The 26,172-nt window shown below is 35.2% G+C and overlaps 1 protein-coding gene and 1 long non-coding RNA gene across 5 annotated transcripts; both read right to left on the bottom strand.

Annotated features, from left to right (window-relative positions):
• Positions 1-1,916: 1,916 nt before the first annotated feature.
• On the bottom strand, positions 1,917-15,659 carry LOC127856393 (uncharacterized). 4 transcript variants are annotated; one of them, XR_008038013.1, is made up of 7 exons: positions 15,501-15,659; positions 14,828-14,885; positions 10,393-11,210; positions 4,796-5,330; positions 3,831-4,050; positions 3,213-3,279; positions 1,917-2,125 (listed from the first exon to the last, which is right to left on the bottom strand). It is a non-coding gene; the product is annotated as an uncharacterized LOC127856393 (long non-coding RNA). The 4 variants fall into 4 exon arrangements; XR_008038011.1 differs by having other exon boundaries at positions 3,831-4,035; XR_008038010.1 differs by having other exon boundaries at positions 3,831-5,330.
• Positions 15,660-17,090: 1,431 nt separating this feature from the next.
• Positions 17,091-25,597, bottom strand: LOC127856390 (E3 ubiquitin-protein ligase TRIM33-like). Its single transcript, XM_052392532.1, has 2 exons — positions 25,250-25,597; positions 17,091-18,196 (listed from the first exon to the last, which is right to left on the bottom strand). The coding sequence occupies exons 1-2, from the start codon at positions 25,564-25,566 to the stop codon at positions 17,698-17,700; spliced, it is 816 nt and encodes a 271-aa protein (XP_052248492.1). The 5' UTR covers positions 25,567-25,597; the 3' UTR covers positions 17,091-17,697.
• Positions 25,598-26,172: the final 575 nt, after the last annotated feature.

The raw sequence follows: 26,172 nt of genomic DNA, 5'->3' as shown, positions 1-26,172 counted from the left end.
TATTTTTTCTGGTACTGTGCATTATTTTAACAGTTTAATATATATATGAGCATTCACACAGGAAATGTTTTTTTACAAAGGTTTTTACAAACTAAGGTAAACAGTTAGTTTATATTATACAAATGGCAACAATACAAGAATAATTTACATTTAAAATACAATTGTTCTACAGTTGCTTTATGTATAAATGGCAAAATATACCTACAGAATATATACAGTGATCAATAAATCTTGATTAAGTTACTCACTTATTAAAGAGGATACGCATAATAAACTATTGTGTCCAAAAACAAAGTTTAACAATTGTGAGCATACACATCTATGATCTAACAACACAAATTAACAATAATAAGTTTTGACAATTTTCATAAAACTCTTTATTTGTTTTTTTGTTTTTTATAATACTCAGTTTCATTAAAAGCTTTCCCAAACACGCAATAGTCATACTATATTAATTTTACAAACAATATCCATTGAAATCAACAAAGTGGTATTTACAGAATCAATAATTTTAGTTAGATTAAATAATTTTTCCCAGAATGTATTATTATTCCAATGAAATAGTATGCTACTAAACAAGATTCATGATCGAATACCGACCCAAATCAGCAAATTTACTAGTATTGTTTTCGGAAGGATTAAAAGACAGAAAAAGCTGAAGCGTAAAAGTTATAAACCTTTGTGAACAATTCATTAAATTAGCTTATCTATATTACGGGTAAAAACAGACAACTGAAACATATCTTATAATATGAAAATACTCCTTTTTTCAATTTTGTCAAAGTTACCAGCATCATTTAAACAGACTTGACAATCTTAGAATATCTTTGATAAAATTGTTTTTCCCATACATTTACCATTATAAGGATCAAAATATGTAGTGAAAAATTCATTATACAGACAAATACATTGGATATAAATGCAATATGTGTGCTTTAAAAAAAAAATTAACATGCTATTTTTAACCAAAACTTTCAACATAAAGAGACTGACAGCATCATAATTCCCATGAAACATTGGTCAAATAAAAAATAAAATGTAAAATATTGTTTTTCTTTGAAAACAACTTGGCTGTTACACATATTAAATGTGGCTGTTGACATGACTTTCTGGCTTTCCACTTGAATTGTTGTGATGTGTCATTTCGAACTGAACAAGGTCATTCATTTTCATCCGTCATTAAATTCAAAGAGTCAGAGTAAGTGCTGAACAAACCAGGAGGTACGTAAAGACTAGCACATCTAAGAAAGTATTTATCTATGGACTTCTTAGGTTTGACTGGGGTCAATATGGTAACAACTGCTGCAACAGGCTGTGTTTCTGATTGAATGGTTTGATTTTATCAAATGGCATCTGAAAACAAGAAATACTTGTTACTGTAAACGCCAGTATTTCATTTTATTTTTGATACCGATGAAAAAAAACAAGAACAAGCACATGACTTGGTATTTCAATGTTTTACAACTAATCTGATTTGAATCCATAGAGGAAATGAAGGTCCTGAGACTATTTATAAAATAATAATTGATAATACATATTTATATTGAAGTATGACCATTTTATTACCAAACAATTTGGATTAACATTTGATGAAGATACATTTTGCGATTGGACTCAAATATCTTTTGAGAAGTAGTAAAAAGGGTTTGCCACCATGCACCCACATTTTACTTTTGTCTCAAAATTCCACTTATGTAAAAGAAAAAGCACCAAAATACACAAGTAGGCAAGTTCACAGTTTGGCAATATCTTTGTTTTATTCACACTAGAAGCAATACTTTTCGAGTTTAGACTTGACATAAAAATTCAACAGCTGGATGCACATATGGACGGACACAGGTAAATCTACATGCACCTACACATCTGTGAACTTGGAGGCATGGTAAAAACATGCACACGACTTGAACACTCACCTGAGGTTCGCTCTGCATGACCTTTACAGAACGAGGGTCCTGCACCATGGATACACCAGAATCTTGAGATGATGACTGCCACTGGTTCATGTTCTGTTATGATGTTCATAGACGGAGGGTTCCACACCATAGAGAAGCCAGTAACTCGATATGATGACTGTTGCTGGTGCAAATGCTTCAAGAACAAGCTCAACGCTTTGATATCAGGGTTTCTGCAATTAAGTATGTCATGTGTCAATTAAGACAACTATTTTTGAGAATTAACTAGCATTTCATAAAAATTATCAAGCATCAAAATGTAGGTTCAACCCTGGCAACACAATTAATACTCTCTCAATAAGATATTAACTTTAAAAAAACTAGAGCTTTGTCACAGACGTTACGAACACCCCCACCTGAAGAGCGGATAAAAATAACTTGAAATAGGGAACACCATGCTGAATGTGTAAAACGCACCCATGACCCCGTGACCTAGTTTTTCGCACAGCATGGCCCATGTTCAAACATGGCCTAGAGATCATCTAAATAAAACTTCCGCCCAAGTTTGTTGAAGAGCGGATGATAAGTGCTTGAAATGGAGAGCGGAGACCAAACTGAATGTGTAAAGTGACCCCATGACCTAGTTTTTGGACCGGCATGGTCCATGTTAGATCATGGCCTAGAGATCATCTATATAAAACGTCTGACCAAGTGTGGTGAAGAGCGGATGATAAGTAATCGAAATAGAGAGCGGACACCAAACTGAATGTGTAAAACGCACTAAGTGACTCCGTGACCTTGTTTTTGGCCCTCATGGCCAATGTTCAAACTTGGCCTAGAGATCATCTAGATACAACTTCTGACTAAGTTTGGTGAAGATTGGATGACAACAACTTGTATTAGAGAGCGTACACTTAATACAGACAGACCGACAAACAGACGGACAGACAGACCTACAAGTTCACTCCTATATACCCCCCGAAACTAAAAGGTACGAACATTACTGATCCCTCTTTGTAATTAAATGTTAGTTTAAGAACCATATTAATAGTTGATATGGAAACTGATTTTGTAAAGAGTGAAAGAATCAGATATGTTGGTACCTGCTGAGAAATTGTTTGCTGTAGTTTGTGGCTGAACATTAAACTAAGATTAGATAAACTGGTAAAATTATTGAAGAGCAGAAACCCCAGTTTGTAGTGGGTTATACCTATTAGGTATTTGTGAAAGCTTTATTGCATCCAAGGTTTAGGCTATTAAGACTGGGTCTCCTGAATGCTTTGCCTAAGTGGCCCCTTTTGCAATGGCAAGGTGACTTACCTATTGAGATGCTGAGTTTGATAATGTGAACATCGCTACTGGGCTTGAACTTGTGAGCATAAGACCTCTGTGAACAGATAGAAAGACCTTAGGGCAACCCAGGAATGTGTCCTTGTAAACAAATTAATTTAATTGCATTCTGAAATGGCATCAGTTATATAAGAAGTAAATCAACGTTGTTTGAGTGAAAACAATATTTAAGAAACAAATTATGTTTGAAGGATCTTGGTACAAATGGGCTTTAAACTAAACACTTGATACAAACATAGCCTTCTATATATTGTACACTTGACACAAACATTTTGTGTCCCTCTGGAACCAATATTTATTATTATAATAAGTTATGTGCAACACTAGAAAGGTGGGACGGACATAAGGATGAAAGAAAGGACGGGGAGAATTACATACAAGTACACATGTGTACGCCTCCCCCCCACTGAGCCCTTTCAAGGCAATACAAATGGCGGCTATTATAAATATTTAACACTTACATAAATGATTTGTTTAAGTTAGCAGCCAGGATAGAGTTTTATCAATATTTAACACAAACTGTTTGAATTAAAATTTGGAGTGAAACACTGCACATTATAAATAGTTAATTGCATGTACATTACCAACCTACATGTACCTTATTGACAAGGTAATCTTGGCCCCTGGCCAAGAAGTATGGAGCCCCAGGTTCAGAGTGGCTCCACCCTGCGGGTAGGTATAGTTGAGCATTTGCCCCAAGGTCCTGGGCCAGGAAGTGTCACTGGGCGTCTGGGCCCAGCTGACTAGACAGCCTGTTGTTCAGCTAGGTACCGATCTATGATTGCATGGGTTCCTGTAGGAACAGGCTCTTAAAACAAAATCCAAGAATTTAAATAAACATTGAAAATAAATGATGAAAAGACTTTTAAAATGAGCTGCAGGCTTTTACATAATTATTTTACTAAAATTAAATATAATTTAACAATTCTATTAAAGCAGATTTTTATGCAAGGATAAACTTTTGGTTCAGGGGCTGAATTTTGGTTGAAATTATACAAAACTTAATGCCCTTACCTTTTATGATTAAAAATGATATCAGATCAAGTGCTATTTGCATTTCATTTATTAAGTGTGATCAATGCAAAAGCACATAATTCCCATTTTATGCTAGGAACTTTTCAGGCACATAAAATACTGATGTAAAGTGAAGTATACGAGTCTCATTCTGGGAAAATTGGGCTTAATGTATGTGCAGTCTGCAAAGGCTAATCTGGGATGACACTTTAATAGGACTTAATGTATGTGCAGTCTGCACTGGCTAATCTTGGATGACACTTTAATAGGACTTAATGTATGTGCAGTCTGTACAGGCTAATCTGGGATGACACTTTAATAGGACTTAATGTATGTGCAGTCTGCACAGGCTAATCTGGGATGACACTTTAATAGGACTTAATGTATGTGCAGTCTGCACAGGCTAATCTGGGATGACACTTTAATAGGACTTGATGTAGGTGCAGTCTGCATAGGCTAATATGGGATGACACTTTAATATGTCTTAATGTATGTGCAGTCTGCACAGGCTAATCTGGGATGACACTTTAAGCACATACATGAAACCCCGTATCCCAGAGCACCGCTCAGATACTACTTGTTTTCCTTATTGCTGCTGCTGCTGCTGCTTTGACCGGGCCATAGACAGAGATGGAGTCCCGACACCAAAGTTGCCACCTCAAACCCGGGAATTCTCAACAACAACTGTTGTTAAATGGTGTCAACTGCATACTGGCATAAGGTTCAAATTATTCCAGGGCAACTTATCGAGGTCAGTCGCAATAAGGGATAAGTCACGCAACGCCTGCTCTATCTGTTGGATCAGATAGTTTCTGTTTAAGCGACTCGTCTGGAACAATTTGTCGATTCCCAGCATTGAATTGTTACTAAGCAACATCGATGCTGGGATGGAAGTCAAACTCGCCAAGGCTCCACTGTAAGAAGTGTTGATGTAGCCAACATGGGAGAAGATGTTTGGAGGCTTGCTACTCTGACGCAAGACGTTTTTGTGCTCAATTACTTAAGCGAAGGGATCAGGATTGTCATCGACTTAGACTTCAACGATGTTTTTATCTTGGCAGCTTATAGTGTTTGCTGAAAAAAAATAATAAAGTAAACTAAAACCCGATTGGTTTAGACTAAGTGACAAATGAATTTGCCCTGCAACAAAACACTTTACACACCTGCTTTTTAATGACAAACATTGTGTCTATCATTGATATTTAAAATATCGCAATTTATGTTTCACCAATAAGAACTCAGAATAGCGTTGCATCAATATGCTATGCCCAAAAAACTTAATATTGAATTGTTTGGGATTTAAACCGCGAAAAAAACATTGTAAAGTACAGTTCATAGTAATGTGTAATACTTTTTTTAACAAGAGATGTGTTTGTCAGAAACACAATGCCCCTACTGCGCCGCTTTGATTATATATTTTTGTTTTTGATTACACCCCTTTACATAGAGAATAAAAGGTTGGTGACGTGGATGGAGAATGGTTATCTGGCAAGTCGGAGGAAGTTATCGGCTATTTATCCTGTCACATTTACAACATTCGTTGAAATGTTTCTTAAATATATAGTTTTCCAGCATGTTGTGTTTAAATATTTAATATGGGAAAAAACACGCCACAGCAAAAACATTGTGACGTCACGTCATGCAAATGCTTAGGCTAGCTTCCGTCTTGTTAAACAACACAGAAATCGAGTCAATCGTTATTAATTCAATACACGTAGACGAAATTATGCTGTTAAAATAATAATTTTTTAACAAACAGTACTTTACACGTATGTTGTAATTTATTTAATTGAAAACAAGTACATTTTACAAATAGAAAATAGTACAGGCGTGCGCATGCGCGGACGGAAACTGCCGGATATTCGAGGTCACGTGGTCATCTAGCCTAATATCTTTTGGGATATAAGGTTACCTGGTTATCGGGCTGTTTTAAAGGCATGTGACAGGATAAAAATATTACTACCCTTGTTAACATGATCTTTACCTGCCAAATGATAAATATAAATCATAAATCTCCCTTTTAAGCGTGTTACTTCCATTGGATTTGTTAGTTTTTACCTTTTATCTTCAAGGATGACTTTGACCTTTCACCACTTAAATTTTTCGACTCCATGAGATACACATGCATGCCAAATATCAAATTGTGATTTTCAATATTGCAAAAGTTATGGCCTATATTAAAGTTTTCAGACGGAAGAACTCACAGACAGTTCAACTGCTATTTTGCCACCCTACCAGCGGCATAAAAATAAATTTAAAAAAAACAGGCATGGCTTCAGTAATTTTAAGTGCGAGACTTTCTCCCTTAATAGTTTTGACTACAAAAACTTTCATTTTGAAACTTTACAACTTTAAATGTGAGAATTAACAACTTAAATGTAAGACTACATAATTTTAAATGTGATACTCGGCAATTTTGACTGTAAAAACAATACAACTTTTAACATGACACTAAACAACTTAAAATATGAGAATGTACACATTTAAATGTGCACAACTTATAACGGGTGACTAAACAACTTTAAATATTAGACAATACAACAAGCAGGCTGTCAAGTGACCTTTTTTCAAAAAGTAGGAAAAAATAGGAACTACTTTGCAAGAAAAGTAGGAAAAAAGTAGGAAAAAGTAGGAACTTTTCCCTCAAAAGTAGGAATACATAATACTTATTTTTTTAGACACAGGTCCAGAAAACATAGCTTGAAACAGAGCAGGAGTGCCATCACATGTTCTGTATGGATACCACTTGAAGCTACCTTAAGGGCCCAGAAGATTTCAGCCTTTTGTACCTGTTCCTTGTGTGATGGATGTGCTTGCATACAGATAGATTTATCCCCACAACCCTGAGAGCTGCTTGGCTTTTGGGCACTTCCAAACAAACGCTTTTGTGAATTATCATGCATGTATTTCATGTTTTCCTTGTGTTTTTATCCATCTGTATGACTTATAAGTTGATAAGCACCATAATTACTACAAGATGGACTTCATTCAGACAGTACAATATCTTGCAAACTCATTGCCGGTATCTCTCTTACACCATGATCCCAGTGTTTTTCCACTGTTGTCCAACTTCTCCTTCCATGAAGGGTTAAACTTTGTTTTCCCACTAGGAATTTTAGCACTTATAGTGTATCTATGATAATTAAGTTTCAAGCAAAGCTACCCTGATAAAGAAGCATACATGTAATTAGACGCTGTTCATTTTGGTGTATCATCAAATAAGTGGTTAGAGGTCTTCTGTGTATCGATATAAAAATGGTAATTATATTGTGCATGTTATATCCTTAAGCAGAAGACCAAATTTATTTAGTGATACACCAACTTGTTGTACAAGATTAATACTAGTATATAAAGCAGTGTAAATGCTCTGCTACAGCTACATTGTGAAACTTTAAATTGACAATAGGGTGCAGTTATAATGACTTAAGTTACATTCAAAATGACTGGTCATTGCAGAGCAGATTATGCAACCGGAGATAGGACCTTATCACCTGACATCTTTTATGACAGCATTGATTGGGCAATGAAACAGTTGCACTACATTGTTTATTCCAGTTTCAAATAATGGCTTTTACATTATTGATGACTTTGCGGGAGTGTAATAATGCCGTTCAATAATTTTAATACTTCGCTTTAACACCTTGAAGTTACCTCACTAGCTATGGCATCATTAGACAAGAATTGTGTTTGTCCGAAACACAATGCCCACTATTGCGCAGCTTTGAAATAAAATTTCAATATATCATTTGGCAGGTTTAGAAATTATCTCCCTATTAAAGCTTATTACTTCCCTTGGATTGTATTTTTTAACTTTTGACCTTGAAGGATGACCTTCACCTTTCCCCACTCAAATGTGCAGCTTCATGAGATACACATGCATGCCAAATATCAAGTTGCTATCTTCAATATTGCAAAAGTTATGGCCCATATTAAAGTTTTCGGACGGACACATACACACAGACAAACAGATAAACGGACTGACAGTACAACTGCAATATGCCACCCTACCGGGAGCATAAAAATGTATCAGGTCATTTAGGCTCTGTGCATTTATCTTTAATTACTAAACATGATGTACCTATGATATCAATATAACATCATATCCGTTGTCATGTAATACAGAATTTATTACATTATATTTGTAAATGATGAAAACTCGGCAAAGCATCAGTTTTATCTTTTTTCCAATAACTTGTGTAATAAATTCCATATTACATAACCACTCATACAATACATGTATCTCTATTTCTCTACATTCCAAACAGCAATATCATGTAAACATGCATAAGGTTTGGTCAAATTGTTGTCAATGGAAACAAAATAAAACTGGAATAAACAATGGGTTCCCTCAGCTCTTGCATCACTGGGAACTGTGTAAGGTAGTGAAGTCTGCAGTGTACAAATGCTAAGGAAGTGAACAAGGCACTATTGTTACTTCAAAAAAAAACTTGTCAATAATTTTAAAAGTTACATAAGAAATGAATATATATGCTCCTGAAGAGGTGCTAGCAGACAGTCAGCATGGGTTGTCAGGTCTCATCTAGATAAATGCACATTAACAGGGATACAGTCATGCCATAGACTCATTCATCCTGCAAGTTTACTAAAAAAACACTTATAAAAAAATCTCCATTGAAAATGAAAAAGTAGGAATAGTAGGAAGATTTGTTAAAAAAATAGGAAAAAGTAGGATCCTGATGAAAAAGTAGGAAATAGTAGGAAAAAGTAGGAAAAAGTATGACCGCTTGACAGCCTGAACAAGTCATAATCCACAATAATGTCTTGCCACCAGGGGCCATTATACTAGTAATTATAACCTATTCTGATTAAATCTATTATATGTACGTGATATTGAACCGAAACTAGTTGATGTCTACATTTTATGCCATTGTTTTTGTAAGACAGACCTTAGATGTAAAGTTAAGTCACTGGCGTTGAATGTGTGTGCATAAGGATATGAAAGCAGTATAGTGATTTTGTCTTTGCAAACATCCGGTTTCTAATTTAAATAAAAATCATAATCAGTTATACGTGAACACAAATACTTAACAATTAAGAATTTTTTATTTGTATTTTAATTGTACTAAGTTTCAACTTATACAGCTTAATAAGGCAAGCAACTCATTGTTGCAACATGTCAAACACTTTTCATGGCAACTATTGCATTGTAAATTTTAACCAGTAAATATTTATAAAACAAGATGTGTTTGTGAAACACAATGCCCCCCTATATAACGTTTGACTTTGAAGGATGACAGACCTTGACCATGTGAAGGATGACCTTGACCTTTCACCACTCAAAATGTGCAGCTCCATGAGATACACATGCATGCCAAATATCAAGTTGCTATCTTCAATATTGCAAAAGTATTTATAAAATAAGCGATTTGGGCCACATATATTTGACCTCTGACCTTGAAGGATGACCTTGACCTTTCACCACTCAAAATGTGAAGCTCGATGAGATACACATGCATGCCAAATATCAAGTTGCTATCTTCAATATTGCAAAATTATTCATATAATGAGCGATTTTGGCCATATATATTTGACCTCTGACCTTGAAGGATGACCTTGACCTTAACCTTTCACCACTCAAAATGTGCAGCTCCATGAGATGCACATGCATGCCAAATATCAAGTTGCTATCTTCAATATTGCAAAAGTATTTATAAAATAAGCGATTTGGGCCACATATATTTGACCTCTGACCTTGAAGGATGACCTTGACCTTGCACCACTCAAAATGTGAAGCTCGATGAGATACACATGCATGCCACATATCAAGTTGCTATCTTCAATATTGCAAAATTATTCATATAATGAGCGATTTTGGCCATATATATTTGACCTCTGACCTTGAAGGATGACCTTGACCTTTCACCACTCAAAATGTGCAGCTTCATGAGATACACATGCATGCCAAATATGAAGTTGCTATCTTCAAAATAGCAAAAGTTATTGCAAAATGTTCAAGTTGGCGCAAACAGACAGACCAACAGACAGACCAACAGACAGGGCAAAAACAATTTGTCCCCCACAACTATAGTGGGGGACATAAAAATAGACTTTTTGAGGAATGGGGCTGAATTTAGGCCCAATCTTTGACAAAGTTAATAACACTGTAAGGTCTTACCTGAAGCTCAGAAGCTGAGCTGATATGCTGGCCTCGCGGATATTGTTAAGGGCCGAGTTTGAGTTCGGATTAACTTCGAGTTGAGAGTCGAAGGGCGTACTGGTTCATACAACAAAACTGGTGTCATGTTTTTTAGCCTTCTTTAGTCTCAATTTAATGCAATGCCCTTTGGGCTCGGAGTGCAAAGTGCTCATAACAAAACCGGACGTGTTTACTTTTAGCAACTTGTTTTCAATAATGGGCGAAATTCGCCGCTGAGGCGCACCACATGAATATATTGTGCACTGAGGACAGTCCGTAACGCTACTACTGTCCTAACTATCTACAGCAGATACACTTCTGAATGAATCGTTTCGATTGTTCCTTGATTTGCTCTCGTTCCTCGCTGAATATATAGCTGTCTTATAAAGAATGAAACAAATTATTCAACGTTTAATTCTTCGTGAGATTCTTCGTGATGTCCACAGCGAGAACTAACTGTTAGCGTTCACTATTAGCGTTACCATAAGTACTGCTATAACGTTTCGCTTCTGTAACACTCATCCCACTCGGGCACTAGAGCTTAACAAAACTACTCGGGCTTGCTTGGGGAAATCTCGACACGGACATTTTGGTTGTTCATAACAGCGCTTGAAAACTTTACGTGCTGAGGATTTATTGCAGAACAGACTTGTTTTATGATGCTGACCCTTTGAGGCCGGAGGTCCAGTGGGAGGAGCTAGGGATCAGGGGAGGGAAAGGATGGATCTGTATTTGGGCTCCTGCAGGCCGGACTTGTGCTGTTGCTTGGCAAACTTGATATCAATGCTGGTGCTCTCCTGAAAACAACAACACTAGAGTGGGGGATATGAACTTGTAATACATTTTTATATTACAATGTATAATACACTACATATATGCCTCTTGATTGCATGTGAAGGTTTTCAACAGCAAAACATAATTATCTGAATTTCTAATTTGGCATTTCATTGGTGCCTTGTCCTAAATAGCAATTAATGAAAATTAATGCAATTAAATCATTTCGTATTAAAACATTAAAAGTGTTGGCTAATGCTTTAATAACCTGTAAATTCATAATTATTATTCTTACTTTACTTTCAGTGTAATTGAATAAGCCAAATTGTCGCTCATCAATACTAGAAACTTTCGTCCCAGATTAGCATGTGAAATCCACATAAGCAAATCATGGAGGACACTTTCTGACGATACTGGATTTTCACAAAAGAAGATACTTATTTTCAACAAAACATACCTTTAAAGAGGTAAGTGTTGTCCCTAAGTAGCCTGTGCAGACTGCACAGGCTAATCTGGGACTACAATCTAAGCACATGCATTAAGCCCTATTATTTCACAGTGTGGCTCATTGATGTTTTTAGCCAGTTTTTTTCCTGCATAACAGCAAAAAAGAAATGACAATCATCTAGTTAAAAATAATAAATTGTTTATTGTACTCATAATCATTATCGGTTAACTTTTACAATTGTTTAACAGAGGTTTTACTGTTAATACAAGTTTCAACAAGCAAATTCGTCCAATTGATATCCCGGCGAATATGCTTCTGGACACAAAAGTGTTATATTTATCACTCAAAAAAGCATTTTTTCGAAATACAAAGGGCCATAACTCTGTTATTTGCATATGGTGTACAATGCCGTTTGGCGTGCATCATTCTCTTATCAATATATATACTCATACCAAGTTTCAATGCAATCCGCTAAAGCACTTCCAAGATATGGCTCCGAACGAATGGACGGACGGAAAGACAGACGGACAGACACCGCCAAAACAATATCTATCCACCTATGGCGGGGGATAATAATAAATGGGAGGCAACAACTTCATAGTAATGTATTCCCAAAGTTACAAAAACACACACACCATTTTTACCATGCCTTTACAGGTCTTTGGTGTTAAACTCTGTTTAAATTCACACTAGACAACAGTTCCAAAGTAAGCCATCATGTCATAAAAGTTGTAAGAAATATTACAAATTAATAAAATATGAAACAATTTAATGGCAACAACTCACTGCTGGTACATATTGACAGTTCTCTCCCTTGTTAGTGTAAGCTAAATTAATTAAAAGCCACAATATACTAAATGATTTCCCTATATAATTCAATGTAAAAGCGACAAATTTAAGAGAAAATAAATGCAACATTTAGAACATAGAGACCACCATAACCATACTTTTTCTGAAAGTTCATTCTAAGCTGAATCAATTTAAGCAATAAAAAAGATATGTCATGTTAAAACCAAACATTAACTTTACTCAAATCAAACTCTACTTCTTTTGCACCTTAAAATTTCCGGTCATTTTCTAGTGCAATGTAACTGTTTTCAGGTCAGACTTGTACTTAAGTCTCTAACTTTATCATATGTCAGGGATTAAGCAGTGAGCACCTTTTCTTTCCCTTCCAATATATCCAAGAGATAAAGCCAGAACACCAGTCTAAAGTGTAAAACATGGCTTCGAGTAAAATATGATTTTTTTTAGAGAGTACAGCCCTACATGAAACTATTATTTAGTATAATGTAACCTATAAGACAACCTGAACTGTTTAAAACGCAAAAAATATGCACTTCCTTATCATTTTTCATCTATCCTCAATGTGTATGCCAAACTTCAGATTGATCTTTTACGTAGAAATGTTTGAACAATGAAAATTATTATAATAATGCCTGATAAGACATATGGCTTCCATTGTCGGTGCTTAGATTTATAAAGGGCTTTCAAGAGCAAATAATATTAACTTATATAACAGAATACAGTAAATATACTGTAAACATCTTATATGCTATATCGTAGAAGAAATATAATATTATTTAAACGTGTTTAAGTTTCTTTCAGTGCGAATTTGTGAGTTTAGAGTTGCTCAATACGAGATTCTGTACTTTTTATTATCCCCTGCCATAGGCGGAGGGATACTGTTTTGTGTCTTTCCGTCCGTCCGCCCGTCTGTCCGGAGCCATATCTTGTAAGTGCTTTGGCGGATTTCATTTAAACTTGGTATGAGTATGCATATGGATAAGAGGATGATCCACGCCAAATGGCATTGTACACCATCAGTTAATAATAGAGTTATGGCCCTTTGTATCTTGAAAATGCTTTTTGTGTGTCCGGAGCCATTTTTTTGAAGTGCTTCGGCAGATTTTATTGAAACATGAATATATATGGATAAGAGGATGATGCACGCCAAATGGCAGTGTACACCATCTGTTAATAAAGGAGTTTTGGCCCTTTGTATCTTGAAACATTGTTGTTTTGAGTGTCAAATATAATACTTTTGTGTCCAGAAACATATTGGCGTGTGCTATCAATTCAACGGATTTGCTTGTTTTTATTATTTTCCCATACAAATTTTCCAATTTAATTATTTTTCTTTACACTTTTCAACACTCGTTAACTCCATGAAGCAAAACGCATTTATTCCATGAAACTAACAAGAACGCATAATATCCCGTGAAAAATGGTGGTTTTATGTAAATCATGCTCCTTTGTGATTGGGCCTGTTATGACTAAAAAAACAACACTGTATACACAATGAAAACTTAACACCTCCTCGCAAACAGACTCTATACGGCATTAGATGGAATAGATGCCAATCAAATAGGTTTAATTAAATATCTCACAGCTTTACAAAAACTCAAGGCCTGCATAGGGATGACAGAAATTATTGCGGTGTTGTGTTTCTGAGGTGTCTGTATCGGTAAGTTGGAAAGCATAGAGCTGGAGAAGGGTTTGAGTTATTGATCATCAAGTAAAATAAGTTGTACTGAAAACACGATATACACAAGAATAGACGCCATTTTACCTTCTGTGAAATCATATCATATCATTCTCGTCCACTTCACTTATTTATACACTGCAAAAACACAATTATTCGCGGGACATTATTTTTTATTGATTTTAACGGTTAAACGATCCACAAATTAAATACAAACACACTGGAAAATAACTTACACAAATTCCATATTTATTGTTTTCAAACTGAGAAAGTCATGCATTAACTACCACGTCCATGAAAGTCTTTTTTTAACCACGAAATAACATGCGGACGAATATATATGATTTTACAATAAACAAACAATTTAAAAGGATATTTTACCTTTTGTTAATTCATATCATTCTTTTCCACCTCATCTTAATAAACAGGAAATACACAAGCAGGGCTTTTCCTTGAGTATTTATGGGTCTGCTGTTATATGCTGTTCCTTATGAAAATCTTATCTCAATTATGTTTCAATTAGATCTAACAAAGTTTATAACTATTATAATAGGATTTTATTCCTATAATTTGAAGTATTATAAATACTTATATTAAATGTGTTTTCCCAAATCAATGGACTTTTAGCACGAAACAAATAAAAAATCCCAAAATTGCATTTTTTCCCAAAGTGACCAAGAAAAGGCCTGACAAAGCGTCTCTTTTACCTTCTGCGTCATGCTTGTCCCCCACATCCTCGGCATCGTTGTCCCGACTCAGCAGCAACTGGAGCAGCAGAATAGCTTGATTTATTTCTTGTATGTATATTTAGGACTCACACACATTTATGTAAATGTAATAAAAATCAATAAGACATGTTCAACATCATAAAATATGGCAAATTAATAAATCTCACATCAAGTGTTACCTTTCTGTAAACATTGCGTAAAATATCAATATATACTCCTCCAAAGATTACTTAAACAATTTCATATTTTATTTAAAAAATATTCATCCATATACATTTCTTACATGGCATGTTTTATAGAAATGAAAGTCTAAAAATAGCCTCAGTTGCTATGTACATGTGCATCTTTGTACAAATATTAAATTTTCAGTTGAAATGCTTTGTTTTTTTCATGCGAAGTTTACAAGAATTAAATTTTAGGACCATAATTACACAAATGTTATGACAACAATAACATAATATGCATTAAATCTAATGTTCCAACAAAAACCCTCACATTGTATAATCAGATAACAATATGTGCACATAAATTATTTGTATCTTTAACTACACAAACAATGTTGTATTGTAACATCACACACTACTATGTTCGAATGCTAAACAACACATTGTAATTAAAATACTAATCACTAATTTCAACAACTAATACATACATGTACACACTATTCCACTCTGAACACCAGGATGTTGTCGTCACAGTCCTGTCCCACAATGATGGAGGATGTTGTGCTGCTGTAGCAGACTGACCATGGCCACCTCATGCCATCCTTCTGAGTAGCAAGAGTAGCCAGCTTACTCTCTCCCTCCCAGCCCACCTGTTGTACAGTGTGGGACCAGAATCTACAAACCAGCACCTGGCCTGCAGGGGTCACATGTAGACCAGTTGGGACACCTAGTGCTGTGTCTGAGTATGTAGCCAGGAGTGTGCCATCCCTGGCCAGGGTGAGAAGCTTGTGCGGCCCGTAGCTGGTGATGTACAGCCTGTCTCCTGTGGGACTCACAGCACACTTCCTTACTGCAAAACAGAGTAACATCAAGATATTGAATTACTGTCAATGTTAAATAATCTTATTAAATATACTGCAGTGATATTGTATTACGCATATGTTGCTATAAAGAGGCCTTTACACATCTAAAATATATGCATACATTTCAATGATTCAAAAGTTAAGTGTGGCATTAAACTTCAGTAGCAGAGCTATTGTGTTAACGTTTGACATGTTTAAATGCGACTGGTGAGTAGCTATGAATTGAAGCAAAATTACACAGATGGAAACAAGTAAACAGATGGAAACAATAACATACATCAAAACAATTACACAGTTCAATCAATTCTTGTATATTTTAAATGTTTCTATATGCAGTAATTATAGCTTCTCCACACATGTATACATGTGATAGCAATGTACTGACACAAGTGAAATTGACAAAAGCAGACATATTTCATATATGTACAGTGTATTTATTTTTTATTTGTGATTTAAAGTGTTTATAACAAGTAAACTAATATTTCAAACAACAAATATTGACGTTTTTCAATCTAGTTTATTTCCAAACCCCTTAAAACAGCAAAATTTTGTTAATGACTTATTATAAATAATACATATATTTAAACACTTCTTAACATTAAAACAACAACAATTTAAAGAGTACCTATTTAATACGATGTAAATAGATTGTTCAATGTATAAAACATATTGTACATGTACAGTAAGTTGACAGCCACAAAAATGAACACCAGGTCAGAAAGTGTCTCTTTCCCAGGAACTCAGTTTCTATTTATAGACATGCCATGTAGTGACAGTCAAAATACTTCATTACTCATGTTTATAAATCAATAATTCTGAATCTTCTTTTAGCTACTGTAGCATTGAACGGGCACATATGAATTATAAAATAATTAATTTATAATACATCAGGGGGTTTTCTAATATGTAAAAATGGCCTTAAAATGGACCTGATCCCAAACCAATATTGTAAAAAAATATTCCCAATTTATAAAAAATAAATATTTTTTTTATTTGTAGAAAGAAGTGTCTAAAGGAAAAGCCTGATGTGTCAATATTTGTTGATAAACAAATCTGATTCTGTCCATAAAGTCAATAAAACATCCCAAATTTGCCATTTTATCTCTTTAACAAATCCCAATTTAACCAGACAATCCTTTTCTTAAAATGGCTAGAAAACCCCTGTACATAATACAAATGTTATAATGATGAATCCACCACGATTCTTACCTGTATCATTATCTGATTTATCTTCATAAAGTCTGCAGACTAGTTTGCCATTCAGTTTGTACTTGAACAGAGCAGTACCAGATGCAATAAACAGGTCTCCCCGATGGTGGGCAACACTTATACAACTATGTTGTAACTCAAGCTTCCTGCCTATGGCGAGTTGGCTCTGGCTTACTGTGATAAACTGGACCTCATTATTCATAGGCACTGCAACCTCACTGGGTGTGATCTGACAAATGTCCCATTTACCATCATTCACATCCCAGTGACTTACCACCTGGTACTGCTGGTTTAGAAGCTTGACTCTCTTATTATCTCTGTCTGCAACTAGGACCTGTCCATCAGGAAGAACACAGATGGCTGTGATATCGCATTTCTTTGAATCATTTGTTATTCTCACAGTGTGCTCAGACTTTCCATGGACAGTTAACACATGGTTATGCAATACTCTCGCAAGACCTGACAGTTTAGACAAGTACTGTTCAATGTCAGTGTTAGCTTTCATACTCTCTATCAGCCTCCCCAGACCTGATAATCTGACAATGTACTGCTTAGTGCCTTGTATAGTCTGGTTTAATACCGAACATTCAAGTCTAACACTGTACTCACCCAGTTACGATTCAACTTTTTGTATTTTGTCCATGCATTTCTCACTCGCTATCATGCAGAGTTTCTTCTTCTTGTTGTCACTGCTGTATAGAAGGAGTTCATGGAGTGCTTTTAATTCATGATGATGACGGATGCAGGTTTCAACACCAGTTTTGAGAGAATCTTCAAGACTTGATAGTGTAATTTTTGCTTCATTCAAAATAATATTTTCTATATGAAACAAAGTGGAATGCAATAATTCATAGATTTTGTTTTGCTCAACTTTAGGTATTTTCTTTAAAGTTCTCCTCGCAATTTTGGCCATAGTGGATTTAATTTTGTCATTCATTTTGTGTACCATGAGTTCTTGCCCCTGGTATGAACTCTTCAGATCGTGGATTCCAGACTCACAGCAACTCTGCAGTTTCCTCAGTTTTCTCATATTGATCAGGAGCTTCTCAAACATTTCTTGTACTTCTGCTGCCTGCTTCTTGGCTGAGTTAAGTGTTACCTTTTTGCATTTTCTGAAAGAAAATCAATAATTTCAGGGATTTTGTGGAGGTTTGTTGGCTATGCTATATGTATATGGTATGTATCGTCCATGATAAAATCGTGACCAGTTTGGGGCCGTCCATAAAGTATGTCAAGCTCCAGGTGGAGGGAGGGGGTGTTAGAAAGTGTGACAGTTTGTGACATGGGGATGGGGTGGGTAAGGCCATTTGTGATGTCACACATTTATTAAAAAAATATATTTATATTTCTTAAGTAGAATTTTAAAATAATTTTCAAAAAAAATAATTTGAATTTGAATTAGTTTTATGTGAAAATTAGACGAATTGCGTATCTACTGAATGTGTTGTTCGAATTTTAAAAGGCACCTTAGCACAACATCCACGCAGATCTAATAAGTAAATGACAAAATAAATTATTGGACTTTTCAATTTTTTAGATAGTAAAGGGTTGAAAGAAAAATTCAATTATATTTTCGTTTTTATTAGAGGTTTACATTCGGATAAATATTCATTGAATAGATGCCAGTCATAACTATAAATGAACACTTCACTTCACCATGTATGGATGATGTCCAAAGTGAACATTTTTGATTTAACATGTTATTCAATAAATAACTGTGACAACTGTTGACAATCAACTATTCTAGTAATAAAAGTAACTTTGATAATGTGAAAGTCTTTTAAGTGAAATTTTTATATTGTTTTATAGTGAATTGTGTTTTAGATAAAATCTGTAAAAGTTATTAATTTAAAAAAATATGTTCGAAAGTGTGAGTTTGTGACGAACTTGAGGGGGGTCCAAGATTTTGTGACAGTTTGTGACATGGGGGGAGGTGGGATTAAAAATGGTCAAGAAAAGCGTGACAGACTTTATGGACGGCCCCTTACTTCGGAGACTGATGATAACCAACGGGTGTTATCCTCGTGGAAATTGTGCATAATATCATAAAAACATTTATTTTGACACGAAACGTGTTTTAGCAAATAACAAGATGCGTTTGTGAAACACAATGTCTCCCTATATGACGTTTGACCTTGAAGGATGACCTTGACCTTGTGAAGGATGACTTTGACCTTGATCTTTCACCACTCAAAATGTGCAGCTCCATGAGATACACATGCATGCCAAATATCAAGTTGCTATCTTCAATATTGCAAAAGTATTCATAAAATAAGCGATTTGGGCCATATATATTTGACCCCTGACCTTGAAGGATGACCTTGACCTTGACCATTCACCACTCAAAATGTGCAGCTCCATGAGATGCACATGCATGCCAAATATCAAGTTGCTATCTTCAATATTGCAAAAGTATTTATAAAATAAGCGATTTGGGCCACATATATTTGACCTCTGACCTTGAAGGATGACATTGACCTTGACCTTTCACCACTCAAAATGTGCAGCTCTATGAGATACACATGCATGCCAAATATCAAGTTGCTATCTTCAATTTTGCAAAAGTATTCATAAAATGAGCGATTTTGGCCACATATTTGACCTCTGACCTTGAAGGATGACCTTAACCTTGACCTTTCATCACTCAAAATGTGCAGCTTCATGAGATACACATGCATGCCAAATATGAAGTTTCTATTTTCAATATAGCAAAAGTTATTGCAAAATGTTAGAGTTGACGTAACAGACCAACAGACAGACCAACAGACAGGGCAAAAACAATATGTCCCCCACTACTATAGTGGGGGACATAAAAATTATAATTGAATCCATTGCACAAAACTGTATTTTGTTATGAGTTCTCAAATGAGCATACTAAAATTTGTAATCGAAAACACGCGATTTATGTTAACGCGATGGTAACAAGATAATTGTAGCTGAAATTTTGAAGCTACTTTGTGTGTCCTTTGTCAAGATAAAAAGCAAAACTTTATATGTTGGTCATTTATAACGTCTTGTCTTGAGCATGGGAAACATGTTTTTTTGAGTGCATTTAATTAAAAAATTATATCACGAATGATTTGAAAATTGACATTTCCTTCATTAAGTTCAATTTACACACTTGCTATTATAGACTATAGTAACGGTCCTTTAGATAAGTCACTAATGAACCAGTTATTTTACTTTACGAAGATTAAACAAAAAATCAAGACAAAAATGGATTTACTCAATCGAAATACTCGATTAGACGTGCACACCTATGAATAAAATCAATCACAGTCGGAGCGTCATAGTTGAACTCTGAGGCATTTAAGATGTTATCAATCAGGATGAATGGTGGTTTTAGCCTTTAAAAAGCGCAAAGCGGCGCTTCAAAACGGTGGAATGGCGAAGAGCCACGCAATGAGGGCCTGGAAAAAACACTCAGTCTTCTTTATTTTAATAATCCTACAGAGTCAACCTACAATGTGCCATACTACCTACGTTGTATGAACTGATTGTCATAATTTGATGCCTGGCCACATATCTATTATTATTATAAAACCATAAGACTACTGTACATAGCAAATTTAAACCAAGATGCGTCATTAGCAGAGTTTATGTAAACACAATACAACACACCCTTGCAGTTTCACAGAGGAGTACATTGTTAGTAATTTGACTATTAACGCCTGTATAAACCATAGGACCATTTTTAGATGGTCGCTTAGCGACCGTCTAAGGTGGTTAGTCTAAAATTCAGGTCGATACGCCTTAGCTACTAGGAGCCCAATACCCGCTTACTACGCGTATCCGCGCGAGAAAGAGTTGTATAATTTATGCAAGAGGTATGAGTTCTCCAGTTATATTCATTCACAAATGGAAACATGATATTAATATCGTGTTAAATGCAATAGTTTAGACAATGCTTTTATAGAAAAGAATCAATAAACAATGATCGTATTGTACATGTTGCAGAGGAGATTGTTTATGAATGAATAAAATAGTCCACTTTCTGCAGCGTCTTCATGACGTAGTATTTTTGCTCAGTCCATTCATATTATGAGGTTATTAATAGATGCGCCTTTTGATAAACAAAGGAAAGTCCACGGGCGATAACAACGCAATAGGTTACACTCTCACATACACCTCAATGACGTAGTACAGGTCGTAAATTGAGGCTATTAATAGATTCGGGAAAAAGTGAACGCTAATTTATATTCTCAATTTATAAAACTTTGAACATAGGTTCAACAATAACTTCAGCGATACGATAGACAAAAGCAAAAAAAATGTTTCATAATTGCTAAACCCAAATATAACAAACAATTTATAATAATAATACGAATGACCTGTTTCGTAACCTCGTTCATGCTACTACAGCGGGTATTTCTGGAAAACGTTCTTTGGTTCTCAACAGATAGCGGCGATCTTTTGTATTTACGGTTGCTAGCAACGCAATAGTAGAAGATTAGAAGAAGTTTTAGCTTGTTTATATTCATAGTTCTCAATACACAGACAGTTGGCTATGAGTTCATCAATTACTACAGGCCTACTATAGGCAACCTCGAAAATGCTTTATAATCGCTAAAACCGAAAATAACTAAATATATTATATTAAATATATTTATAACAATAACAAGGGCTGTTTGAAAAACATGCATGCCCCCCATAAGGGCTCAATGTTGTAGTGACAGCCATTGTGTGAATGTTTTTTGTCACTGTGACCTTGACCTTTGACCTTGTGACCTGAAAATCAATAGTGGTCATCTGCCAGTCATGATCAATGTACCTATGAAGTTTCATGATCCTAGCAATAAGCGCTCATGAGTTATCATCCGGAAACCATTTTACTATTTCGAGTCAGCGTGACCTTGACCTTTGACCTAGTGACCTGAAAATATAAAGGGGTCATCTGAGAGTCAAGATCAATCTACCTATCAAGTTTCATGTTCCTAGGAATAAGCGTTCTTCAGTTATCATCCGGGAACAATTTTACTATTTCTGGTCACCGTGAACTTGACCTTTGACCTAGTGACCTCAAAATCGATAGGGGTCATCTGTGAGTCGTGATCACCTATGAAGATTCATGATCCTATGCCCAAGCGTTCTTGAGTTATCATCCGGAAACCACCTGGTGGACAGACCGACAGACCGACCGACATGTGCAAAGCAATATACCCTCTCTTCTTCGAAGAGGGGCATAAATATCTTTTTAAAATGTAGTCGGTGTATACGGTGACTTTGAAATACAGTTTGCAATTTACTTTTCTTAATAAATAAATACAATTAAACAAAACTATTAAACTATTGTGTTGTGTTTTTCACTTGTAAGTTGCATATTCACTGCATGAAATGTGTGTTAGCATTGTCAAACCACGCATTAGTGTGAGTAGATAAAAACAAGGGCTGTTTGTAAAACATGCATGCCCCCCATATGGACTGTCAGTTGTAGTGGCAGCCATTGTGTGAATACGTTTTTTGTCACTGTGACCTTGACCTTTGACCTAATGTAAGATATCAACAGGAAACCATTGTACTCTTTCGAGTCACTGTGACCTTGACCTTTGACCTAGTGACCTGAAAATCAATAGGGGACATCTGCCAGTCATGATCAATGTACCTATGAAGTTTCATGATCCTAGGCATAAGCATTCTTGAGTTATCATCCGGAAACCATTTTACTATTTTGAGTCACTGTGACCTTGACCTTTTACCTTGTGACCTAACAAGAGGTGTCAGAGGACAGCACGCTCGACTATTCGAGTGCTTGACAGTATAACGTAAGCCATCATGGGGAAATTGTTCATATTCAATAATTTATTAGACAATCCTTCAAAATTAAAAAAATGAAAAAAAATAAATTGGGGGGGGGGGTGGTAGAGGGGTGGGAGGGGGGTATAATGTGGGGTGTGGTAATTTATTACATGTTTAAAAAAAAAATGGGGGGTAAGGGGGATGGGGGTGAAAGGGGGGTATAATGTGGGGTGGGGTAATTTATTAGATGATGTTTAAAAAAAATGGAGGGGTGAGGTTTGGGGTGGGGAATATAGGTTGGGGTGATGTTGGTAAACAAGTATGCTAAATATAAAAGCAATATGTCAAGTGACAATGACAAATTAACAGATGATCTCAGACTGACATTTACAAATATCTATTTATTAAACATAAAATTTAAACTTATTGCATTTGTTTCCCCTGTATATAAGAAAGATATAAAAGTGTATTACCTCCCCTGTCCTGCTTATATTTATATTAATCAACAAAATTAAACATTAACACAATATTTAATATACAAAATATACAAAAAAAATCTCATATTCTGAGAATAGTTTTACTGACACACTTTATTTTACTCAAATGATGATGTTTCTTTGGACTGATATTTATAGATTTAGGATTACAGACCAGTTGCTTCAGTTATATTGTTCAGAGTAAGCCCTGTTGGCCGCGTATGCATCTTGTTGGCTGCGTATGCGTTGTTAAGTTATCATCCAAAACCCATTTTACTATTTCTGGTCACCGTGACCTATGACCTAGTGACCTCAAAATCAATAGGGGTTATCTGCGAGTCATGATCAATGTACCTATGAAGTTTCATGATCCTAGGCCCAAGCATTCTTGAGTTATCATCCGGAAACCACCTGGTGGACGGACCGACCGACAGACAGACCGACATGTGCAAAGCAATATACCCCCTCTTCTTCGAAGGGGGGCATAAATATACTACGGGAGAGCACTTCATATGTGTCCTCATATGCCTTGTTATGAGTATCTTTCTTTACTTTTGAAATATATCGTATGTTGATATTTGATTTAAACGCAGTTTTCTTTCGACACATTTAAATCACATGTCAATAATGCCATCATGTGAAAATGGGTCTTATGCGTTTCGGCAAGCGTTTGTTAAACCCAACATGTGCTTTTGCACAGTCAGGCCATAGGCGATGCTGTTCGCTATAAAATCACTCAATATGTTTTGTTTCTCCTTACCAGAAGGAGAGATAGCTGAGTGGGCTATTTATATGATGGGCGCTTATGGAATCAGACCCATTTTCGCATGAAGAGGGTCATTACAAATCTAATTGCAAATTGAAAATGCCAATTTTAAGAACAATGCTTTCTGATACAAAATTGAATTCAAAATAGCAAACTTGTTAATAATGGCAGCCTATCCACACATTAAGGAATGATTTCCAGTTGTGCTGACCAAGTACGGCAGACATTGTGGTATGATAATTAAACAATTTTCTCTTATTATGACACTATACTATTTCGCTAATGATTGTTTTCTCATCTTGGAGGCGAAAGTGAAATTCTGCGAGATGGATTGTTACGCGTAATTGTAACAGGGCCACAATTTGTGTTTTTTGACCATACAGAGAGTAGTCCGGAAATCCTTACACTGTACAGTGCTACATCCTCTGAATTGAGCACATACGCAGTGATGTAACAAAAATTCAGAGGTTGTATCTCGAATCAGCTTATAAAATATTCGAAAATATTCATGCGTGTCTGTTGGCCTTATCTAAAAGTCACTAAGATGAAAACTGAGTAAAACAGCTACGCCTTAAAGCGCATTAGTGCTTTATACCTATGTTAATGTCAGCGTTGTTGACACTGTGTGAACTGCTCAGGTAACAAATAAAGCATAAACAGCAATGTTTATATACTTGTGTATTTTGAATTTGTATATGGTGTCAAAAATCAAAAGTTTTGTACACGGAACTTTCATTATGAATTTATATTCTTGGTGAGATAGTTATTTGATATTAGAAAATATATTCCTTTAATATGATGGTGACTGCAAATTTTCTTTATATTAAGTTCTCATTACCATTTTCATCATACTTTCTATGCTTTCAGAACGTCGAAAAAGCATGTTGTTTTTATTTTGTCTAAGTTATTTCTATGAAATAATAAGGATGATAAAAAGTGCACACAAAACTCGACCACTGCGCTATGACACACACTTTATAAAGTTGAATGACGTGTGTTCATTTCAAACTTGCGATTGATTTTGAAAAATGAATTGCGTGTTAAATTATGCAATAGCGAACATTTAGTGCCTTCAGCGCTTTGATTAATTCCTGACGAATAAATGGACCCGAGCAAAAGATAACTAGTCTGACAAATAAGAAATACCTCAAATTATGTTGTTTTAAGGATTTTTAATGTTAAAATACCTGTGACTTAAGGAAACACATTTTGAGCAGCACAGCTGACTGTGATCTTTGCAGAACGTCTCTAGTTGTTTATGAGTGTGTATTTCACACATTAGTATAACAGCCTCCAACTCCTTTGAGACTGGCCAGTTCCTCATATTTAGTCGGTTGTACTTTACATGTTCACTAAACAAATAGTCATGATGTAGCTCACAGCACTCTCTACAAAAACACTGTTGACATTTTTCACAGTAATACACTGCATATTCTTCGATATTCTTGTTTTTCTTGCATGATACAAAACAGAAGAAGAAAACTCTATCAGACTGTGTCGCCATTTTGTTAACAAACTTTCAATAAAGTAATATAGAGCACATGTATTTTGCTTAAAAATAAATCTATACTCCCTTAATGATATAAGATAGATGTGTTGTCACTGTCATAGCCTAGTGTCCACAGTGCAACAACAGAAGTATTTTAACCTCAATGTAACACACACAATCTACAATTGACTTCCAACATTAAACTACCTCTAGATAGGCTCTGAAAACTTTATACCTGCTGTATCACCTGACACAATGATTGGTCAATATGGAGAGTCATTAAGGTTTAAAGGGATGTATTCAGACTTGTCTGTGTATCAGGTAGACTTTTGATTTAAAGAAAACCTTGTCTAAAACTTGTTTTTAATAATGTGATATTGAATCTTGAAAGTTGAATAATAAAGGGACTTGAATGAGATGAAGTCAGTCAATTGTATTCCATTATCATTAACAGCTCTTAAAGGGACACATTAAACCCAGCCTACTTGTAGGTAGTGAACAATACAATTAAAGATTTGAGGAAATTTAAATGTAAAAAAAAACTATCAGCATTTGTCTGTTTTCTACTTTGAGGCAGTAATATTATAATATATATATTAATAAATTGCTTGATACCAATGC

This window comes from Dreissena polymorpha, chromosome 13, assembly GCF_020536995.1.
Source record: "Dreissena polymorpha isolate Duluth1 chromosome 13, UMN_Dpol_1.0, whole genome shotgun sequence".
In the NCBI taxonomy this organism is placed as follows: Eukaryota; Metazoa; Mollusca; class Bivalvia; order Myida; family Dreissenidae; genus Dreissena; species Dreissena polymorpha.
This window is presented reverse-complemented; position numbering and strand designations above follow the sequence as displayed.